The 24,454-nt window shown below is 43.4% G+C and overlaps 1 protein-coding gene across 5 annotated transcripts in view; it reads right to left on the bottom strand.

Moving 5' to 3' along the window:
- LOC139567581 (nicotinate-nucleotide pyrophosphorylase [carboxylating]-like) overlaps window positions 1-24,454 on the bottom strand; it is a 31,324-nt gene that overhangs the window by 3,588 nt on the left and 3,282 nt on the right. The window contains exon 1 of one of the 5 annotated variants that reach the window (XM_071388948.1): window positions 13,740-13,862. The exons of 1 other annotated variant lie outside the window; for it this stretch is intronic. Coding sequence is in view for 1 of the 4 variants with exons in the window: in XM_071388946.1 (XP_071245047.1) it covers window positions 6,586-7,023 (438 nt within the window). In the remaining 3 variants the exon portion in view is untranslated. Of the gene's footprint in view, window positions 1-283; window positions 370-6,585; window positions 7,226-7,249; window positions 7,359-13,739; window positions 13,863-24,454 lie in introns of those variants that run through there. 3 more of the 5 variants (XM_071388949.1, XM_071388946.1, XM_071388950.1) reach the window with 3 other exon arrangements.

Raw genomic sequence — 24,454 nt, 5'->3', positions numbered from 1 at the left:
GCCATGTAGGCCTAGTATTTCGCCTTTGTTGGGGTTAACCAAAGGGACTGTAATTCCCTTTGATGTGTTAGCTCCCAGGTGATTAGGCAGCGAGTGAGAGACTCTGGACACACATGTACACTGTGTTCAACACAACTTGTCAATAAAATAAATACTTGTAATATTGATACTTCAAGTCAACTGTGATTGCACGGTCTAGCATCTGTGCAGTCGCGTGTGGCTCACTTGCAGGGTTGTGGGTCTGATTCTCATGGGGGACCAGTATGAAAATGTATGCACTCACTACTACTGTAAGTCGTTCCCTTCGCTCCCCCCAACAGACTGGGTAAAGGCGTCAGCATGCTCCAGTTCGGCTGGCTCCTAGCTGAACCGAACGAGTGTGCTTGCATACTCCCTTAAGTTTGAAAAACAAGAAAAAACCTGCAAGAGTACAGATTGTCCATTTTGAGATGCCGTAGCCAGTATACACTTCATCAGAATTAATCTAAAAACTCAAAATCGGTCATAAATTCAGTCAAAAAAGTCACGCAATTTTACATCTAAGATGTTTGGTGCAGTATTTCTCAATGCAAAAATGTGCATGAAAACTAGTAATCTCTTGTTGAATGACAAAGACATTATTGAATAATCCTTATTGTTGACCTATCACCGATAAAGGGGTGTAGTCTTCGGTGAGGGTTTTTTCAGCTGTTCGGGAACACACAAATCCGATGTCAAAAAAACATCACAAAATGCCATCATAATATTACGCACAAACTCTTCCGAACTGTTTCGGCTGGGAAGCATGTGGACGCTGTAAGGCACATCTCTGATATCAAGAGATCTCAACCTTTAGTAAACTATTAGTCACAATTCCAGTTTACATAGTCTTTATTTTACTTGCTCTACAACAGAGAACAAAATGTCCAAATCAGACTGTACAAAACATACAATGAAATCAACAACTTTTTTGTTGTGAAAAGTACAAAGTGTGTCTATAACAATGTAAATTTCATGTCAACCAGGTCTCTTGTGAAAAAGCTATTTATTTCCCGAGCACTGGTGGTCACTAGATAATCCAAAGAATTGTTAAACAGCGACCCCTTTTGGGAGAACATTCTATTGAGAAGTGTCTAGGACTTGTTTCCCTGTTTGCTACTCAAATATATTTTACTTAAGTCATAGACAAAATTAACTGCAATACACATGTTCTGAAATATTAGATTAACTAAACAGAAACACCGCAGACCCATTGTAAAACGACAGGCCTCTCGGTAATAAAATGTGTCCCAGTGAACAAAGCAACATGCCTAGCTCTGCCCACTGGGGCGTGGCTTACAGAGCACTCTTTGCAATGGCAGTGTTCGATTAAGGATTAAGCAGAACCGAGGTGCACCGGTCTATGGCCTGCGTGGGGAACGGGCAAAAGTGGTGAGGGAGGAGCGCTCTTCTCAAATCGAACCGTAATCTGCGGTGCTCCGGTCATGTTATAAACAAGGCAGCATGGTCTATCGTTCAGAAATATACATCTCTTTTCCATAAAAGGCAGATAGTGTTTTTATCAAAAGCACTCACCTTTGCACGTGAAAACAGAATCCTACCCATTACAGGGCTGCCAACATTTGAAGAAAGTTTGGAGTGAGATTTGCTATTTGAATTTCATTGCCACAACCCCTAGATGGTACTGTTTTAAAGCTCATTTCCTGCAATTCTACGTATTTTGACATGGCTTAGGCCTATGACCAGGTTTTATTTTTTTAATATAAAACCTGGGGGGGGGGGGGGGGGGGTGAAATTTTAAGAATGCTAAAAAATAAAAAATAACATCTTTTTGGGGTGGTTTGACACTTTATTCAGACAGTAATTAAATGATATTGGGAGACAGGCAAATGCTAGAAACAGTGCACCAAGGCTCTGCACAGCAAATTGTAATAATGGTTGATGGCAGTGGTTAACCAAATCATAGATTCCAGTCTCATTGTCCATAGAATGCTTTCAAGGTAAGGACACAAACATTTAGCATTTTGTAATTTAGGTGAACTCGCTCTTTAAAATAGGGCTGGAAGAAAATCCTGCTCTCTCTCCAGAAGGGTTGGCTACCCCTGATCAATGTTTCCCAAGTGCTGGTGGTTTGAAAATGTTGTAACAATAATTTCTCTAAATCACCCAATCTTCCCAAAAAATCTAATGAATATCAATATTCAGGTGGTTTATGCCTACTAGTTGTAGATCCTTCCCATCATCTGACTATATAGACAAAATATGACGCATTTAGGAGTTGAGTCCCCTTATCTCTGCCTAGCACAATACTAAAATCTCAAATCATATTGGATTCCTGGAGCATTTAATATCAAATGCTTATTTGTATGACTCATGAAGGGCAGCAATAATGTATAGCCTAATAAAATTAATTTTCAAAGACAAGTAGGCATATCATATTTCAAATATGGGATTTATTTATTTTTTGTATTTTTTTAATTTCACCTTTATTTAACCAGGTAGGCCAGTTGAGAACAAGTTCTCATTTACAACTGTGACCTGGCCAAGATAAAGCAAAGCAGTGCGACAAAAACAACAGTTACACATGGGATAAACAAACATGCAGTCAATAACACAATAGAAAAATCTATGTACAGCGTGTGCAAATGTAGTAAGGTTAGGAGGTAAGGCAATAAATAGGCCAATAGTGGCAAAATAATTACAATTTAGCATTAACACTGGAGTGATAGATGTGCAGATGATGATGTGCGAGTAGAGATACTGGGGTGCAAAAGAGCAACAAAATAACAATATGGGGATGAGGTAGTTGGGTGTGCTATTTACAGATAGGCTGTGTACAGGTACTCTGACAGCTGATGCTTAAAGTTAGTCAGGGAGATAAGACTCCAACTTCAGTGATTTTTGCAATTCGTTCCAGTCATTGGCAGCAGAGAACTGGAAGGAAAGGCGGCCAAAGAAGGTGTTGGCTTTGAGGGTGAACAGTGAAATATACCTGCTGGAGCGCGTGCTACTGGTGGGTGTTGCTATGGTGACCGGTGAGCTGAGATAAGGTTGGGCTTTACCTAGCAAAGACTTAGATGACCTGGAGCCAGTGGGTTTGGCAACAAATATGTAGCGAGGGCCAGCCAACGAGAGCATACAGGTCGCAGTGTTGGGTAGTATATGGGGGTTTGGTGACAAAACGGATGGTACTGTGATAAACTACATCCAGTTTGCTGAGTAGTGTTGGAGGCTATTTTGTAAATGACATCGCCGAAGTCGAGGATCGGTAGGATGGTCAGTTTTACGAGGGTATGTTTGGCAGCATAAGTGAAGGTGGCTTTGTTGGGAAATAGGAAGCCGATTCTAGATTTAATTTTGGATTGGAGATGCTTAATGTGAGTCTGGAAGGAGAGTTTAGTCTAACCAGACACCTAGGTATTTGTAGTTGTCCACATATTCTAAGTCAGAACCGTCCAGAGTAGTGATGCTAGGCAGCAAGCGGTTGAAAAGCATGCATTTAGTTTTACTAGCATGTAAGATCATTTGGAGGCCACGGAAGGAGTGTTTTATGGCATTGAAGCTCGTTTGGAGGTTTGTTAGCACAGTGTCCAAGGAAGGGCCAGATGTATACAGAACGGTGTCGTCGGCGTAGAGGTGGATCAGAGAATCACCAGCAGCAAGAGGCGGCCCGAGAATTGAACCCTGTGGCACCCCCATAGAGACTGCCAGAGGTCCGGACAACAGGCCCTCCGATTTGACACACAGAACTCTGTCTGAGAAGTGGTTGGTGAACAAGGCGAGGCAGTCATTTGAGAAACCAAGGCTGTTGAGTCTGCCGATAAGAATGCGGTGATTGACAGAGGCGAAAGCCTTGGCCAGGTCGATGAAAACGGCTGCACAGTACTGTCTTTTATCTATGGCGGTTATGATATCGTTTAAGACCTTGAGCATGGCTGAGGTGCACCCATGACCAGCTCGGAAACCAGATCGCATAGTGGAGAAGGTATGGTGGGATTCGAAATGGTCGGTGATCTGATTTGTTAACTTGGCTTTCGAAGACGTTAGAAAGGCAGGGCAGGATGGATATATGTCTAACAGTTTGGGTCTAGAGTGTCTCCCCCTTTGAAGAGGGGGATGACCGCGGCAGTTTCCCAATCTTTAGGGATCTCAGACGATACGAAAGAGGTTGAACAGGCTAATAATAGGGGTTGCAACAATTTCGGCAGATAAATTTAGAAAGAGGATACAGATTGTCTAGCCCAGCTGATTTGTAGGGTTCCAGATTTTGCAGCTCTTTCAGAACATCAGCCATCTGGATTTGGGTGAAGGAGTAGTGTTGGGGGGAGGGGGGCTTGGGCAAGTTGCTGCGGGGGGGGCAGAGCTGTTGGCCGGGGTAGGGGTAGCCAGGTGGAAAGCATGGCCAGCCGTAGAAAAAAGCTTAATGAAATTCGATTATCGCAGGTTTATCGGTGGTGACAGCATTTCCTAGCCTCAGTGCAGTGGGGAGGAGGTTCTCTTATTCTCCATGGACTTTAAGGTGTGACAACTTTTTGGAATTAGTGCTACAGGATGCAGATTTCTGTAACACTGTGTATATTGGTTCCTGACTTCCCTGAAAAGTTGCATATCCCAGGGGCTATTCGATGCTAATGCAGTAGGCCACAGGCTGCTTTTGAGCTGGTCAAGGGCAGTCAAGTCTGGAGTAAACCAAGGGCTATATCTGTTCTTAGCATGCTTATTTAAGATGGTGAGGAAAGCACTTTCCCGTCAGCATCCTCTACTGACGGGATGAGGTCAATATCCTTCCAGGATACCCAGGCCAGGTCAATTAGAAAGTCCTGCTCGCTGAAGTGTTTTAGGGAACGTTTGATAGTGATGAGGGGCGGTCGTTTGACCGCGGGCCCATTACGGATGCAGCCAATGAGGCAGTGATCGCTGAGATCCTGGTTGAAGACAGCAGAGGTGTATTTAGAGGGCAAGTTGGTCAGGATGATATCTATGAGGGTGCCCGTGTTAACAGATTTAGGGCTGTACTTGGTAGGTTCCTTGATCATTTGTGTGAGATTGAGGGCATCTAGCTTAGATTGTAGGATGGCCGGGGTGCTAAACATATCCCAGTTTAGGTCACCTAACAGTACGAACTCTGAAGATAGTTGGGTGGCAATCAATTCACATATGGTGTCCAGGGCACAGCTGGGGGCTGAGGGGGGTCTATAACGAGCGGCAACAGTGAGAGACTTATATCTGGAAAGGTGAATTTTTTAAAGTAGAATCGACTGTTTATATCATCATATAAGTTCAAAGATGAAGAGGCCTGGAAGGAGGAGAGGTGACTAGAAACGATTCAGTTGGCCGTTTTATGTGTGGATTAATTGTCAGAGTAGAGGACCTTGTGCATTTCAGGTAAAATAACAACTCACTGTTTATATCCCAGGACAAATTAGCTAGCAACAGCAAGCTAGCTAAATAGGACAAATTAGCTAGCAAGTACAAGCTAACTAGCTAAATTGCCATACATGTTTACTGCTTTTCGACCTGTTTCCAAATTAATGTCATTGGTTCAGAGTTTGTTTTGATATTTTAACCTGCGTGTCGTGATCGCGTTTGGTGTAGGGGGACAAAATAAATTCATGCACGATGGCGCACGCGCGCAGCCGGTTTAGGTTCCATGTAAGGGAAAATTAAGTATTTTGGGGGATAAACACCAAAGGTCTGTGGTAAACACAGGCTTAGGATATCTTATGTTTTGTTCTATAACAATCTTCATCAGCTAACACTTGTGTACTTTGAACCCTTTATGTAATCAAAACAAGCACAAAGGCTTCACAATTCATAAAGGTCATGCTAACGGACTGATAGTCGCAAAACAAAAAGTATAAGAACTCCTAGACCTTATTTTCGGCGTTTATCCCGAAACCCCATTCACTTCCCCCATATGAATGGCTGAACGAAACAGAGGTAACTCCTTTCCGTTTTTTAGGACAACAAGCTGGCGAGCTATATGGACGCGTTCCTCTGCCCAGGCGTTGCTTACGCATGCCATATCTTACAACGGCCGGACAGGTATTTTAAGTATCCGCTAACCACATATGTTGTTGCAATCTGTCAGTCGATGATGTTGTACGCAACCATTGGTTGACAAATGCAACGTCTGGGGGGGGGGGGGGGGAACAAGCCCCGACTGGTAAAAAAAAATATTTTTCACGGTAATTCCAACTCGGAAACTCGCGCATCGACTTTATGACCTGAAGATAACTGACATGATTTGATCTTGTTTTTTTTCGAGTTCCCATTTCATTGGTCGAAATGTAGTGATCAAGCATACTATATTTAAGCAATAATGCTCTGGGGGGTGTGGTATATAGCCAATATACCAAGGCTAAGGGCTGTTCTTATTCACGACGCATCGGGGAGCCGAGGGGTGTGGTATATGGCCATATACCACAACCTCACCGAGGTGCCTTATTGCTATTATGAACTGGTTATCAACTTAACTAGAGCAGTAAAAATAAGTGTTGTCATACCCGTGATATATGGTGTGATATACCACGGCTGTCAGCCAATCAGTATTCAGGGCTCTAACCACCCAGTTAATAATGATCTATCTTCTTCCGAAATCCTCACCTGCCTCAGAGCCGACTGAACTGTCATCGGGTATTCGTTGGTACTCTTGATGATGTGGTTATCTCTGCACTCAATGTGCTTTTTCGACGCGTTGTGTTTTTTAACAGTGTCCTTCTTCAGGTGAGGATTCCCCACCACAAACGAAGAAAGCTTGCCTGCAAGTTGTGGTTCGGCCTTGCAATATTTGCAAAACATAACATTTCCTTCAAAATGCAACCACGGGAAAGCTTTCTCCCAGTGTGCGTTGTATTTGTATTGTTTCCCACCGGCAGTGGTTGGCGAAACCGGGGCAAAGCCGGTGCCCGTGTTAAGGCTACTGCTAGCCGAATCTTCATCTTGTGTTGCTGGTGGCTCGGCAAAATCAATATCGACAAGATCACTGGCCTCCTCGGGATCCTGTTGACATTGTCGCCTAAAATGCAATTGGATGCTCTTCATTCTTCTTTAGTCGCGAGCCAAAACGGGCGCACGGTAGCTACTCGTCTCAAAGGCTCGCGGTTCCAGCCTCTGACTAGGCTATGATTGGCGCGTTCAGCTACGCAAAATTGAACTCGGCTACTATTGGCTCGTTGAGCTGCGCGTCGTCCTGCTTACTTTCTTGTTCAAGGTCCGTACAGTTTTTTTAATGGACTTATATCATAGAACAATGAGACAGACATCTTACCGGATGTATCAATATGAAGCATCCGCTTTGCGTTTCCACTCAGAGGAAGCCCAGTGGCCGGCAGTGGGAGAAGATGGAACGAGATGGATTTTTACCGACATTCTGCAAACTTTCATCGATGAAACATTTGATCTCAATATAGTTCGGTTCACAAAACTAAAAATCTGTTACGAACAGAGTTTTTTTTAATTGCGTCGTTTAGGAGTGCAAAGGCAAATTTAATTGCACAGCGTTCAGAGTAGGCGTTCCCTAACGGAAATATGCAAAAATATATGCTAGAACGCATCAATAGGAACTCACTAGCTCGCCACACGTCATTGCTTTTCAGCCCACAATAACTCAATTGTTCCCATTTGAAAAGACAGGCTGTGGTCTCTTGGTTTAGTTCAAAAATATATTTGACTATCAAATTCATGAAAACGTTGTCCTTTAAGATATGTACAATTATATTTACTTCTATCTGAGCGTTTTTTCCCCTTCATATTCGAAATTTTCATAAAAGGCATTGGTTAAAGGTAAATTAATCCATGAACACGAATATTATTTAACATTTCTTAAAAATGACCCAATTTTCAATAATGTGATTATATAAACTGAAAGCCCATTCATAAACAGTACTGGGCTTGGCCCAGGAAGTAGGCGGGTACGTGCTCATGACCTTTCTGTTCGCGAGTAAAATGGTCGCCCTGTAGAGCCCTGCAAGTGCCAAAATATGAAATGTTAAGCATTTGCATAATGGATCATCAGGGGCAATAAGAACATGGAAAAGTCTAATGGTGCATTCACGTGCTAGTGGGAACTAGGAAACGCCAAAATGTCCGACTTGCTAACTGGTTGCACATACCTGCTGTTTGTTTTGTCCCGCCCACTTCCTGGTCCAAGTCCTGTACTGTTTAATTAACTACCCCCAGTTATTATTATTAATTATTTTTATTAACAACAAATCAATACAGAAAGTACATGAGGGAACACAAGTATATATAGCAAATTCCCAATCTGGCCCTCAACCATCACGGTCACCTAATAATCCCCAGTTTACAATTGTCTCATTCATCCCCCTCCTCTCCCCTGTAACTATTCCCCAGGTCGTTGCTGCAAATGAGAACGTGTTCTCAGTCAACTTACCTGGTAAAATAACGGTAAAATAAAAAAATAAAATATACAATGGGCAATCGAGCTAGGGGGTACAATATCACATTACAATTACATAAGGACCATACATACACTTACAATTCTAACAGCTTTTTTGTTAGTAGAGTATTAAACTGTCTGAAAATACAGTTCAATTTCTTTTTGTAGGGTAAGAAAATTTGTTTTTTTGTTTGTAAATTTACATTTGTGTATATGAAATTGGCCAAAAGAATAATGAAATTAATTACATAAAATTGTTTCAGCTTATTTCTATCTTATGTAAAGAATCCAAGCAGTACATCTCTCCACAATAGTGTAAAATCTTCATAAATGTGTTCAATTATAAATCTACTGATGTCTTGTCACAGTTTTCTTACATGAATACAATGCCAAAAAAGATGCAACACTGTTTCTGGGTGGTCATTACAAAAGGAGCAATTTGAGTTGATGTTTTCCTTAAATGTCTTCATATAGTGGTTGGCAGGATAATATTTATGAATAATTTTAAAGGAAACTTCCTTAAATTTTGTTAACAAGTAGGTATGTGTGTGGCAACATCCAAACTTTTTCCCAACAGATATTGTCAATAAATCCATTCCAATAAGGCAGAAAAAAAGCAGAAAGTTTGACTTGAATTTTGTCAATATTATAATTGAAAAACAACATGAAGTTAAGGCCACCAAAAGTAGAGAAGACACGAGGAATACAATTCCAGATAGAAGTGGGTCTTAGGAATTGTTTTATCCAATTGATCTTAAAAGTATTATTTAAAGTAGTAAAGTCCAGAAAATCCAGTCCACCATTTTCATAAGTGTTCATTACAACATTTTTCCTAATGTAATGGGTACGGTTTCTCCACAGAAAGGTGAAAAGCATCTGGTCTATCTCCTTGCTTATTTTACTGTCAAGATATAAAGATAGAGCGCCATATGTTAGTCTAGAGATACCGTCGGCCTTGGTTATTAGGACTCTTCCTTTTAAAGATAAGTCCCTCTGTAGCCATTGATTTAGCTTCTTCTGGGTATTTTTAATAAGAGGGTTCAAATTTAGTAAGCCTCTAGACTTCTGATCCTTTGTAATGGTTATGCCTAAATATGTAAGTTATTCTTTTACTGGAATACCATAATAGGAAGGTGTCACACAATCTTTGACAGCTATGAGTTCACATTTATTAATGTTAAGATAGACCAGACACTTTGGAAAAGGATTGTATCACATTGATCGATATGGGAATTAGAATAGCGTCTTTCAGAAAAAGTGAAGCCAGCTGGCTTATAATAATTTCTTTACCAGCTATGGAAATACCTTGTACAGGACTATTATTTAAAGAATTTGCAAGAAGTTGGGTGATTAATAAAAACAGGTACGGGGAGATAGAGGACAACCTTGCCTAATTCCTCTAACTCAAATCTAGGTGAGGTGCCATATTTCAATTTGATAGAGCTGTTACCATTTGCATAGAGAGTCTTAATAGCCTTACAGAAAAAAATCCCCAAAGCCAAGTCTCAAGGGAGTGGAAGAGAAACTGATGCTCTACTGTGTTAAATGCTTTATAAAAATCTAAAAATAATACACTGCTCAAAAAAATAAAGGGAACACTTAAACAACACAATGTAACTGCAAGTCAAATCACACTTCTGTGAAATCAAACTGTCCACTTAGGAAGCAACACTGTGACAATAAATTTCACATGCTGTTGTGCAAATGGAAAAGACAAAAGGTGGAAATTATAGGCAATTAGCAAGACACCCCCAATAAAGGAGTGGTTCTGCAGGTGGTGACCACAGACCACTTCTCAGTTCCGATGCTTCCTGGCTGATGTTTTGGTCACTTTTGAATGCTGGCGGTGCTTTCACTCTAGTGGTAGCATGAGACGGAGTCTACAACCCACACAAGTGGCTCAGGTAGTGCAGCTCATCAATGCGAGCTGTGGCAAGAAGGTTTGCTGTGTCTGTCAGCGTAGTGTCCAGAGCATGGAGGCGCTACCAGGAGACAGGCCAGTACATCAGGAGACGTGGAGGAGGCCAACAACCCAGCAGCAGGACCGCTACCTCCGCCTTTGTGCAAGGAGGAGCAGGCGGAGCACTGCCAGAGTCCTGCAAAATGACCTCCAGCAGGCCACAAATGTGCATGTGTCTGCTCAAATGGTCAGAAACAGACTCCATGAGGGTGGTATGAGGGCCCGACGTCCACAGGTGGGGGTTGTGCTTACAGCCCAACACCGTGCAGGACGTTTGGCATTTGCCAGAGAACACCAAGATTGGCAAATTCACCACTGGCGCCCTGTGCTCTTCACAGATGAAAGCAGGTTCACACTGAGCACATGAGCACATGTGACAGATGTGACAGAGTCTGGAGACGCCGTGGAGAACGTTCTGCTGCCTGCAACATCCTCCAGCATGACCGGTTTGGCGGTGGGTCAGTCATGGTGTGGGGTGGCATTTCTTTGGGGGGCCGCACAGCCCTCCATGTGCTCGCCAGAGGTAGCCTGACTGCCATTAGGTACCGAGATGAGATCCTCAGACCCCTTGTGAGATCATATGCTGGTGCGGTTGGCCCTGGGTTCCTCCTAATGTAAGACAATGCTAGACCTCATGTGGCTGGAGTGTGTCAGCAGTTCCTGCAAGAGGAAGGCATTGATGCTATGGACTGGCCCACTCGTTCCCCAGACCTGAATCCAATTGAGCACATCTGGGACATCATGTCTCGCTCCATCCACCAACAGATGAAAGCAGGTTCACACTGAGACTGTCCAGGAGTTGGCGGATGCTTTAGTCCAGGTCTGGGAGGAAATCCCTCAGGAGACCATCCGCCACCTCATCAGGAGCATGCCCAGGCGTTGTAGGGAGGTCATACAGGCACGTGGAGGCCACACACACTACTGAGCCTCATTTTGAGGACATTACATCAAAGTTGGATCAGCCTGTAGTGTGGTTTTCCACTTTAATTTTGAGTGTGACTCCAAATCCAGACCTCCATGGGTTGATAAATTTGATTTCCATTGATCATTTGTGTGATTTTGTTGTCAGCACATTCAACTATGTAAAGAAAAAAGTATTTAATAAGAATATTTCATTCATTCAGATCTAGGATGTGTTATTTTAGTGTTCCCTTTATTTTTTTGAGCAGTGTATGAAGCTATCCTCAGTTATTAGGTCTGAGTAGTCAAGTATGTCTAATACTAGTCTGACATTGTTAGAAATATGTCTGTTCCACATGAAGCCAGACTGTGTTTCATCAATGATTGCATCCAGGACTTCTTTAATTATTTTTGCAAGTAGTAAGGCTAATATCTTATAGTCATTATTAAGAAGACAAATTGGACGCCAGTTATCGATGAGCAGCACTTCTTTTTTTTTAGGCTTAGGTATCAGTGTTATTAACCCCTGACTCATTGTAGGAGGGAGAACATTGTTTTTAATATTCTCTAAAAAGACTTCAAATAGGAAGGGAGCTACTTGTTCAGAAAACAATTTGTAAAATTCTGATGTAATTCCATCAACACCTGGTGATTTATTGTTCTTTAGATGTTTGATAGACTATAATCTCTTCAACTTTGATGGGTTCATCACACTGTTAGATTCTATATCACTGATAGAGTGAACATTATTCAGTGAGTAAAAAAAAAAGAAAAGCGGATTCCTGACAGTACGTAGAGCTATACAATTTTCTGTAAAAATTGCTACAGTGTTTAGCGATTAATTTTTGGTCATCTGTAATAACACCATCAACTACCCCCAGTTAGTTAGTCGGAAATGTCAGTTTCCAAGTTCAGACTAATACTTGTAGGTTAAAGGTTAGGTTACTCTTAGCTCTCAAACGCTAGGCAGCCTTTCTGCCATTCTAGGCAGCCATTCTGCCCATGGCTGCCTCGTGAACTACAATCCTGACTCTGTGCTTTAACCTTTAGAAATGTCAATAATCATCGCTTGCGATACGGATTTCGAAACATATGACCCTTATCTTTCATCAGCGAGAAAGAATCCTTCAAATAAAAAAAATATATTTACTGTAGCAGTTCTGCACAGATCAATACAGCCAAGGGTACTTCCATCCAACGAAATTACACTTCCCGAGTTACGCTTACACAGGTGTTCGCAGTTGTGTAAAGTACTTAAGTAATAATACTTTAAAATTGCTACTTCAGTAGTTTAATTAAGTATCTGTACTTTACTATTTATATTTTTGACAACTTTTAGAAAATGTACTTTTACATTTTCCCAGACACCCAAAAGTTAATTTTGAATGCTTAGCAGGACAGGAAAATGGTCCAATTCACACACTTATCAAGAGAACCTCCCAGGTCATCCCGACTGTCTCTGATCTGACGGATTCACTAAACACAAATGCTTCGTTTGTAAATTATATATCTGAGTGTTGAAGTGTGCCCCAGGCTATCCATAAATAAATATATTTAAAAATGGGTGCTGTCTGGTTTGCTTAATATAAGGAATTTTCAATGATTTATACTTTTGATACTTAAGTATATTTAAAAACCAAATACTTTTACTGAAGTAGTATTTTACTGGGTGACTCACTTTTGAGTAATTTTCTATTAAAAAAGGTATCTTTACTTTTACTCAAGTACAAGAAGTACTTGAGTACTTTTTCCACAACTGGGTGTTCGGAGCATGCTAGATAGCCAATTAGCACAGGTGGTCGCCACAGGTGGTCGCCTAGTCTGTAACATTGATATGGGCCATGTGGGAACACTAACCCTATCAAGGTGTGTATCAATTTAACCTTTTGTTTTTTGAAAATTATTTCTCACTGATATGAAAGATAAGGTCCTTATGCTTCCAAAACAGTACCAAAAGCGTTGCATATTAAGGTTCAGAACGAGCATCTGGGATCTTAACAAATCCCCCCCCCCCCCCCCCCCCCCATGATCAAGGGCTAGGTTATTCTGAACCACAGCTGTTTGCATCCTATTGCACCTGTTGCAAACACCTGTTTGTATCCTCAAATGGCAGCTATGATGTGCTTATCAACTGAAGACAATTTTAGAGACTTGCAAAAATTATTTTGATACAAAAAGTCTATTGTACAGTAAAAAGTAATTTTGTCTGCAGAGATTATCCATTGTAATCACATTTGGTCCACAGCGATGGTTGTGTATAACAGTGGTTCTCAAACCTTTGAGTTATTGTATCTCCAATCACATTTTGCTCTGATCCAAAATACCCCCTTATGTGCAAGTTCTTACGTATCTCAGGACCTACCGCAACAAATGTTATAGTAATGTTTACAATTTTTGTGTATTTAAACACTATTCAACAATACAAATACAATAAATCAAATATCCAAATGAAATTATTATTATGGATACACAATGGGCTACAGAGGAATGTTTACTCACCACAAAAGTAACAATGTTCCTCTTAACTTTGATTCAGTGATTGTTTAGGACATTCAAAGAGGACAACACCAGAAAAGTGGAATTTGCTCCTTTGCTCATGTTGTAATGTTTACAAGCTAAGCGAAGAATGTGAAAGTCAGTCACATTGAGTTACAGTTTTGAAAAAACTATTAGTCTTGTTTTTCTGTTGAACCCGACAATCTGAGTAACACAACAGTTCTCAGAGACATTTCAAGTTTGGGAGGTCAAAGTCCAACAACAAAAAATACAAAAAGTAATGTTAATTTAAAAAATATATATATATCAGTAAATTATGTTGGAATACTTTTCATTCAGACAAAGATCTTCACCGACATGTCAATTTAATTTCAGAGTCCCCCTTATTGGTCCCAAAGCCTTAAAAGTTGCAATCTAAATTCATTATGATAGTCTTACTTCTGGAACTATAAGTTATTCTAAAGCACAAAAGATGTCACTTTCCTAAATGCAAAGTGGTGGTTTGGTTTTGGACATATTCACCTGAGTGTAGTGCAATATGCAGTTCTGACAAGTGAAAGGCATGCAGGGCTGCCTTAAACCTACAACTCATAACACTGCACAATATAAACAGAGATAATTTATGATGATGTCAGACAACTCTTGCGCAGCACTGCGCGCAGACGGGATGCTCTCGACCACATCCCGTAGCTTCACTAGAGATGGAAGAGCAAACAAAACATCTCACTCGCTCCATTTTCTCTGTTTCATATGATGTATAGTCAATTAACTAGCTGAGCAGACCAGACCATCTTGGAACTCCCCCACCATTGTAAAAAATATTTTGGAAGCTATAGAAATTCATTCAGGTCTACATTTGTTTTGCCACGTTTATTCTATTACAGACACCTTAATGCACTTTAAAATTATATTATCTAAGCTACATAAATGTAATTTTGTCCTTGAACCATTTAATTCAAACCTGCTTCTTCTGAGGAGTGCCATTATTGCTGACCGGTGCTTTCAAAGCCTCTCATTGGCCAATACATAGCATCAGCATCAGCCCTTGATCATGACTCAGTTCCATACATTACCAACAACTGGGAACTCAGAAATCTCAGACTTACAACTTCAGTGTGTTCAAGACAACTGGGAACTTGAGAGAAAAAAAAAAGAAGAAAACTAGCTCTGCCTGGGAAAAATCATTTTGAACAGTCATCCAACTCGGAATTCCAACTCGAGAACTCTGGCCTCTTTCTAGAGCTCAGACTTTCTGACCTGAAGATCACTGACGTCATGATTTCACCTTGTATTTTTCAGAGTTCCCAGTTGTCTTGAACGCACCATAATGCATTGGTCTAGCACAGTATGAGTCATAATACCCATAAAACCTAGCGGTCAAACACGGAAATGGTTACAATCATTTTTACACCATTCAGTCATAAATAAGGTTACATAACCTTGCCCATACTAATGATCTGCTGTCCAGAGGGTAACAGCAAACAATGTTTTCCCGCAGTAAACACACTTGACTCGAGAGGATGAATCTGTCCATCTCTGAAACCTCAAAGCCAGACTAAAATAATTCAGCTAGCTAGGGTAGCTACAAGTCAAGTAGTCCTTGAAGTAGGCTACCCACCCCTCACCCACAGACAAAAACATTACTAGTTACTAGTCAAGGATCATATCACCTCCACCTTACCGGCCACCCTAGACCCACTTCAGTTTGCATACCGTCCCAACAGGTCCACAGACGACGCAATCGCCTGCTCACTGCCCTATCCCATCTGGACAAAAGGAATACCTATGTAAGAATGCTGTTCATTGACTTTTTCGGCGCCGAAAAAGAGATGGCCGCCTCGCTTCGCGTTCCTTGGAAAATATGCAGTATTTTGTTTTTTTATGTGTTATTTCTTACATCGGTACCCCAGGTAATCTTAGGTTTCATTACATACAGTCGGGAGGAACTACTGAATATACGATTAACGTCAACTCATCATCGTTCCTACCAGGAATATGACTTTCCCGAAACGGATCCAGTGTTTTGCCTTCCACCCAATACAATGGATCTGATCCCAGCCGGCGACCCTGTGCGACGCCGTAAAAGGGGCAAACGAGGCGGTCTCGTGGTCAGGCTTCGGAGACGGGCACATCGCGCTCCACTCCCTAGCATACTACTCGCCAATGTCCAGTCTCTTGACAATAAGGTTGATGAAATCCGAGCACGGGTAGCATTCCAGAGAGACATCAGGGATTGCAACGTGCTCTGCTTCATGGAAACATGGCTAACTCAAGAGACGCTAACGGAGTCGGTGCAGCCAGCTGGTTTCTTCATGCATCGCGCCGACAGAAACAAACATCTTTCTGGTAAGAAGAGGGGCGGGGGGGTATGCCTTATGATTAACGAGACGTGGTGTGATCATCATAACAACACACAGGAACTCAAGTCATTCTGTTCACCTGATCTAGAACTCCTCACAATCAAATGTCGACCGCATTATCTACCAAGGGAATTCTCTTCAATCATAATCACAGCCGTATATATTCCCCCCCAAGCAGACACATCGATGGCCCTGAACGAACTTTATCTGACTCTTTGTAAACTGGAAACCACACACCCTGAGGCTGCATTCATCGTAGCTGGGGATTTTAACAAGGCTAATCTAAAAACAAAACTCCCTAAATTCTATCAGCATATCGATTGTGCTACCAGGGCTGGAAAAACCCTAGATCATTGTTATACTAATTTCCGCAACGCATATAAGGCCCTCCCCCGCCCCCCTTTCGGAAAAGCTGACCACGACTCCATTTTGTTGATTCCAGCCTACAAACAGAAACTAAAACAACAAGCTCCCGCGCTCAGGTCTGTTCAACGCTGGTCCGACCAATCTGAATCCACGCTTCAAGACTGCTTCGATCACGCGGATTGGAATATGTTCCGCATTGCGTCCAACAACAATATTGACGAATATGCTGATTCGGTGAGCGAGTTCATTAGGAAGTGCATTGACGATGTCGTACCCACAGCAACGATTAAAACATTCCCAAACCAGAAACCGTGGATTGACGGCAGCATTCGCGTGAAACTGAAAGCGCGAACCACTGCTTTTAACCAGGGCAAGGTGACCGGAAGCATGACCGAATACAAACAGTGTAGCTATTCTCTCCGCAAGGCAATCAAACAGGCTAAGTCCCAGTACAGAGACAAAATCGAGTCGCAATTCAACAGCTCAGACACAAGAGGTATGTGGCAGGGTCTACAGTCAATCACGGATTACAAAAAGAAAACCAGCCCCGTCGCGGACCAGGATGTCTTGCTCCCAGACAGGCTAAACAACTTTTTTGCCCGCTTTGAGGACAATACAGTGCCACTGACACGGCCCCCTACCAAAACCTGCGGGCTCTCCTTCACTGCAGCCGAGGTGAGTAAAACATTTAAACGTGTTAACCCTCGCAAGGCTGCAGGCCCAGACGGCATTCCCAGCCGCGTCCTCAGAGCATGCGCAGACCAGCTGGCTGGTGTGTTTACGGACATATTCAATCAATCCTTATCCCAGTCTGCTGTTCCCACATGCTTCAAGAGGGCCACCATTGTTCCTGTTCCCAAGAAAGCTAAGGTAACTGAGCTAAACGACTACCGCCCCGTAGCACTCACTTCCGTCATCATGAAGTGCTTTGAGAGACTAGTCAAGGACCATATCACCTCCACCCTACCGGACACCCTAGACCCACTCCAATTTGCTTACCGACCCAATAGGTCCACAGACGACGCAATCGCAACCACACTGCACACTGCCCTAACCCATCTGGACAAGAGGAATACCCATGTGAGAATGCTGTTCATCGATTACAGCTCAGCATTTAACACCATAGTACCCTCCAAACTCGTCATCAAGCTCGAGACCCTGGGTCTCGACCCCGCCCTGTGCAACTGGGTCCTGGACTTCCTGACGGGCCGCCCCCAGGTGGTGAGGGTAGGTAACAACATCTCCACCCCGCTGATCCTCAACACTGGGCCCCCACAAGGGTGCGTTCTGAGCCCTCTCCTGTACTCCCTGTTCACCCACGACTGCGTGGCCATGCACGCCTCCAACTCAATCATCAAGTTTGCGGATGACACTACAGTGGTAGGCTTGATTACCAACAACGACGAGACGGCCTACAGGGAGGAGGTGAGGGCCCTCGGAGTGTGGTGTCAGGAAAATAACCTCACACTCAACGTCAACAAAACAAAGGAGATGATTGTGGACTTCAGGAAACAGCAGAGGGAGCACCCCCCTATCCACATTGACGGGTCAGTAGTGGAGAAGGTGGAAAGTTTTAAGTTCCTCGGTGTACACATCACGGACAAACTGAATTGGTCCACCCACACAGACAGCGTTGTGAAGAAGGCGCAGCAGCGCCTCTTCAACCTCAGGAGGCTGAAGAAATTCGGCTTGTCACCAAAAGCACTCACAAACTTCTACAGATGCACAATCGAGAGCATCCTGTCGGGCTGTATCACCGCCTGGTACGGCAACTGCTCCGCCCACAACCGTAAGGCTCTCCAGAGGGTAGTGAGGTCTGCAGAACGCATCACCGGGGGCAAACTACCTGCCCTCCAGGACACCTACACCACCCGATGTCACAGGAAGGCCATAAAGATCATCAAGGACAACAACCACCCAAGCCACTGCCTGTTCACCCCGCTATCATCCAGAAGGCGAGGTCAGTACAGGTGCATCAAAGCAGGGACCGAGAGACTGAAAAACAGCTTCTATCTCAAGGCCATCAGACTGTTAAACAGCCACCACTAACATTTAGCGGCCGCTGCCAACATACTGACTCAACTCCAGCCACTTTAAAAATGGGAATTGATGGAAATTATGTAAAAATGTACCACTAGCCACTTTAAACAATGCCACTTAATATAATGTTTACATACCCTTTTTTTTTTTATTTAATTTTAATTTTATTTTATTTAACCTTTATTTAACCAGGTAGGCAAATTGAGAACACGTTCTCATTTACAATTGCGACCTGGCCAAGATAAAGCAAAGCAGTTCGACACATACAACAACACATAGTTACACATGGAGTAAAACAAACATATAGTCAATAATACAGTGAAAAAAAATAAGTCTATATACAATGTGAGCAAGTGAGGTGAGATAAGGGAGGTGAAGGCAAACAAATATATGTATAAATAAATAAAAATATAAAAGGCCATGGAGGCGAAGTGAGTACAACACAGCAAGTAAAATAAAAACTAAAAAAACAATGGAATGGTTGGTTTGCAGTGGAAGAAAGTGCAAAGTAGAGACAGAAATAATGGGGTGCAAAGGAGCAAAATAAATTAATAAATAAATACAGTAGGTAAAGAGGTAGTTGTTTGGGCTAAATTGTAGATGGGTTATGTACAGGTGCAGTAATCTATGAGCTGCTCTGACAGCTGGTGCTTAAAGCTAGTGAGGGAGATAGGTGTTTCCAGTTTCAGAGATTTTTGTAGTTCGTTCCAGTCATTGGCAGCAGAGAACTGGAAGGAGAGGCGTCCAAAGGAAGAATTGGTTTTGGGGGTGACTAGAGAGATATACCTGCTGGAGCGCGTGCTACAGGTAGGTGCTGCTATGGTGATCAGCGAGCTGAGATAACGGGGGACTTTACCTAGCAGGGTCTTGTAGATGACCTGGAACCAGTGGGTTTGGCGACGAGTATGAAGCGAGGGCCAGCCAACGAGAGTGTACAGGTCGCAGTGGTGGGTAGTATATGGGGCTTTGGTGACAAAACGGATGGCACTGTGATAGACTGCATCCAATTTATTGAGTAGGGTTTTGGAGGCTATTTTGTAAATGACATCACCGAAGTCGAGGATTGGTAGGATGGTCAGTTTTACAAGGGTATGTTTGGCAGCATGAGTAAAGGATGCTTTGTTGCGGAATAGGAAGCCAATTCTAGATTTGACTTTGGATTGGAGATGTTTGATGTGAGTCTGGAAGGAGAGTTTACAGTCTAACCAGACACCTAGGTATTTGTAGGTGTCCACATATTCTAAGTCAGAGCCGTCCAAAGTAGTGATGTTGGACAGGCGGGCAGGAGCAGGCAGCGATCGGTTGAAGAGCATGCATTTGGTTTTACTTGTATTTAAGAGCAGTTGGAGGCCACGGAAGGAGAGTTGTATGGCATTGAAGCTCGCCTGGAGGGTTGTTAACACAGTGTCAAAAGAAGGGCCAGAAGTATACAGAATAGTGTCGTCTGCGTAGAGGTGGATCAGAGAATCACCAGCAGCAAGAGCGACATCATTGATGTAGACAGAGAAGAGAGTCGGTCCAAGAATTGAACCCTGTGGCACCCCCATAGAGACTGCCAGAGGCCCGGACAACAGACCCTCCGATTTGACACACTGAACTCGATCAGAGAAGTAGTTGGTGAACCAGGCGAGGCAATCATTAGAGAAACCAAGGCTGTCGAGTCTGCCAATGAGGATGTGGTGATTGACAGAGTCAAAGGCCTTGGCCAGGTCAATGAATACGGCTGCACAGTATTGTTTCCTATCGATGGCGGTTACGATATCGTTTATGACCTTGAGCGTGGCTGAGGTGCACCCATGACCAGCTCTGAAACCAGATTGCATTGCGGAGAAGGTGTGGTGGGATTCGAAATGGTCGGTAATCTGTTTGTTGACTTGGCTTTCGAAGACCTTAGAAAGGCAGGGTAGGATAGATATAGGTCTGTAGCAGTTAGGGTCAAGGGTGTCCCCCCCTTTGAAGAGGGGGATAACCGCAGCTGCTTTCCAATCTTTGGGGATCTCAGACGACACGAAAGAGAGGTTGAAGAGGCTAGTAATAGGGGTGGCAACAATTTCAGCAGATAGTTTTAGAAAGAAAGGGTCCAGATTATCTAGCCCGGCTGATTTGTAAGGGTCCAGATTTTGCAGCTCATTTAGAACATCAGCTGACTGTATTTGGGAGAAAGAGAAATGGGGAAGGCTTGGGCGAGTAGCAGAGGGGAGGGCAGTGCTGTTGTCCGGGGTAGGGGTAGCCAGGTGGAAAGCATGGCCAGCCGTAGAAAAATGCTTATTGAAATTCTCAATTATAGTGGATTTGTCGGTGGTGACAGTGTTTCCTATCTTCAGAGCGGTTGGAAGCTGGGAGGAGGTGTTCTTATTCTCCATGGACTTCACGGTGTCCCAGAACTTTTTTGAATTTGTGTTGCAGGAAGCAAATTTCTGCTTGAAATAGCTAGCCTTGGCTGTTCTAACTGCCTGTGTATATTGGTTTCTGGCTTCCCTGAAAAGTTGCATATCACGGGGGCTGTTCGATGCTAATGCAGAACGCCATAGGATGTTTTTCTGTTGGTTAAGGGCAGTCAGGTCAGGAGAGAACCAAGGGCTATATCTGTTCCTGGTTCTAAATTTCTTGAATGGGGCATGCTTATTCAAGATGGTGAGGAAGGCATTTTTAAAAAATGACCAGGCATCCTCTACTGACGGGATGAGATCAATATCCTTCCAGGATACCCCGGCCAGGTCGATTAGAAAGGCCTGCTCGCTGAAGTGTTTCAGGGAGCGTTTGACAGTGATGAGTGGAGGTCGTTTGACCGCTGACCCATTACGGATGCAGGCAATGAGGCAGTGATCGCTGAGATCTTGGTTGAAAACAGCAGAGGTGTATTTGGAGGGCAAGTTTGTTAGGATGATATCTATGAGGGTACCCGTGTTTACGGAATTGGGGTGGTACCTGGTAGGTTCATTTATAATTTGTGTGAGATTGAGGGCATCAAGCTTAGATTGTAGGGTGGCTGGGGTGTTGAGCATGTTCAAATTTAGGTCGCCTAGCAGCACGAGCTCTGAAGATAGATGGGGGGCAATCAGTTCACATATAGTGTCCAGAGCACAGCTGGGGGCAGAGGGTGGTCTATAGCAGGCGGCAACGGTGAGAGACTTGTTTTTAGAGAGGTGGATTTTTAAAAGTAGAAGTTCAAATTGTTTGGGAACAGACCTGGATAGTATAACAGAACTCTGCAGGCAGTCTTTGCAGTAGATTGCAACACCGCCCCCTTTGGCCGTTCTATCTTGTCTGAAAATCTTGTAATTGGGGATGAAAATGTCTGAATTTTTGGTGGTCTTTCTAAGCCAGGATTCAGACACGGCTAAAACATCCGGGTTGGCAGAGTGTGCTAAAGCAGTGAACAAAACAAACTTAGGGAGGAGGCTTCTAATGTTAACATGCATGAAGCCAAGGCTATTACGGTTACAGAAGTCATCAAAAGAGAGCGCCTGGGGAATAGGAGTGGAGCCAGGTACTGCAGGGCCTGGATTCACCTCTACATCACCAGAGGAACAGAGGAGGAGTAGGATAAGGGTACGGCTAAAAGCTATGAGAATTGGTCGCCTAGAGCTACTAGAGCAGAGAGTAAAAGGAGGTTTCTGGGGGCGATAAAATAGTTTAAAGGAATAATGTACAGACAAAGGTATGGTAGGATGTGAATACAGTGGAGGTAAACCTAGGTATTGAGTGATGATGAGAGAGATATTGTCTCTAGAAACATCATTGAAACCAGGTGATGTCATCGCATATGTGGGTGGTGGAACTGAGAGGTTGGATATGGTATAGAGAGCAGGGCTAGAATCTCTACAGTGAAATAAGCCAATAAACACTAACCAGAACAGCAATGGACAAGGCATATTTACATTAAGGAGAGGCATGCTAATCGAGTGATCAATAAGGGTCCAGTGAGTAGAGGTTGGTTGGGGTCGTGGCGATCCAGACAGCTGGCCGGGTATATGGCTATCGGTAGCAGCATAGGATGGAGGTCTGTTTGTAGATACCTCGTGCGTTTCCGTCGGTAGGTTAGTGGGGTTCCGTGTAGTGGGGTTCCGTGTGGTAGAGGGGATCAATCCAAATTGGCAAAATAGATATAGTGACCCAAGGAAAAAATAAAATAAATAAATAATAATAATAATAATAGTTGTCCAATATACTTGTTCAAATAGCAGCCGATAAGACAGCTAACGATTAGCGGGCCTCAGATGAGCGTTCAGGTAACGTCGGGACGGAGGTGCCAGTTGGATAAATCCCTCGGGCAGATAACGTCGGCAGTCAGTCGCGGCAGTCAGTCGTGAAGGCCCGGTGGGGTTCCGTATCTGCAGCAGCAACAAAAGAAACGGGTCCGGATGGTGATGGAACTCCTCAGCTGGCTAGCTCCAGAATGATTAGAGTTTGCTCCGGGGTCGACGTAAGCCAATAGTCACACGGTTTGCAGCTAGCTAGCTGCGAAATCAAGGTACAAGTGTCCAGAGCCTGCGGCTGGAATCCGGGGAAACTGAGAGAAAAAAAGAGTCCCGGAATGCTCCGGTCCGAGTCGCGTTGCACAAAAGTGCCGGTAGATTATCGAGCTAAAGGAATAGCTGATGACCACTAAACGTGGGCAGCTGAAACACCAACGCTAGCCAGCAAACCGGCTAATTTCGGGGCAGCTACAGATTAGCTTCTGGCTAGCTATCGGAGTAGCTTCTGGTTAAGCTTTCAGGCTAGCTTCTGAATTAGCCCCTGGCTAGCTTCCACGATGGATTTTCAGATTGAGGTAAGTAATACTTTTTGTAATTGGTGAAGCGGGTTGCAGGAAAGCTTTTGCAGGAAAGCTTTTGTAGTTGAGTTCTTGGATAATAAAATAGATAAAAGATATGCGAAGAAAGGTGTAAATATATATATATACAGGACACGAACAATACGGAACAGAAAAAGACGTCTGAACTGCTAAGCCACCCTACATTACCCATCTCATATGTATATACTGTACTCTATATCATCTACTGCATCTTGCCATCTTTATGTAATACATGTACCACTAGCCACTTTAAACTATGCCACTTTATGTTTACATACCCTACAGTACTCATCTCATATGTATATACCGTACTCTATACCATCTACTGCATCTTGCCATGCCGTTCTGTACCACCACTCATTCATATATCTTTATGTACATATTCTTTATCCCTTTACACTTGTGTGTGTGTATAAGGTAGTAGTTGTGGAATTGTTAGGTTAGATTACTTGTTGGTTATTACTGCATTGTCGGAACTAGAAGCACAAGCATTTCGCTACACTCGCATTAACATCTGCTAACCATGTGTATGTGACTAATAAAATTTGATTTGATTTGATTTGATTTGACTACAGCTCAGCTTTCAACACCATAGTACCCTCCAAGCTCATCATCAAGCTTGAGGCCCTGGGTCTCAACCCCACCCTGTGCAATTGGATCCTGGACTTTGACGGTCCGCCCCCAGGTGGTGAAGGTAGGAAACAACATCTCCACTTCGCTGACCCTCAACACTGGGGCCCCACAAGGGTGGATGCTCAGCCCCCTCCTGTACTCCCTGTTCACCCACGACTGTGTGGCCACGCACGCCCCCAACTCAATCATCAAGTTTCCAGACGACACAACAGTAGTGGGCTTGATTACCAACAACAACGAGACAGCCTACAGGGAGGAGGTGAGGGCACTCGGAGTGTGGTGTCAGGAAAACAACGTCTCACACAACATCAACAAAACAAAGGAGATGATCGTGGACTTCAGGAAACAGCAGAGGGAGCAGCCCCCTATCTGCATCAAAGGGACAGCAGTGGAGAAGATGGAAAGTTAAGTTCCTCGGTATACACATCACAGACAAACTGAAATGGTCCACCCACACAGACAGTGTGGTGAAGAAGGCGCAAGTGCCTCTTCAACCTCAGGAGGCTGAAGAAATTTGGCTT

This window comes from Salvelinus alpinus, chromosome 2 (assembly GCF_045679555.1).
Source record: "Salvelinus alpinus chromosome 2, SLU_Salpinus.1, whole genome shotgun sequence".
Lineage (NCBI taxonomy): Eukaryota > Metazoa > Chordata > Actinopteri > Salmoniformes > Salmonidae > Salvelinus > Salvelinus alpinus.
The sequence above is the reverse complement of the archived record's forward strand: the minus strand, read 5'-3'. Positions and strand labels throughout refer to the sequence as shown.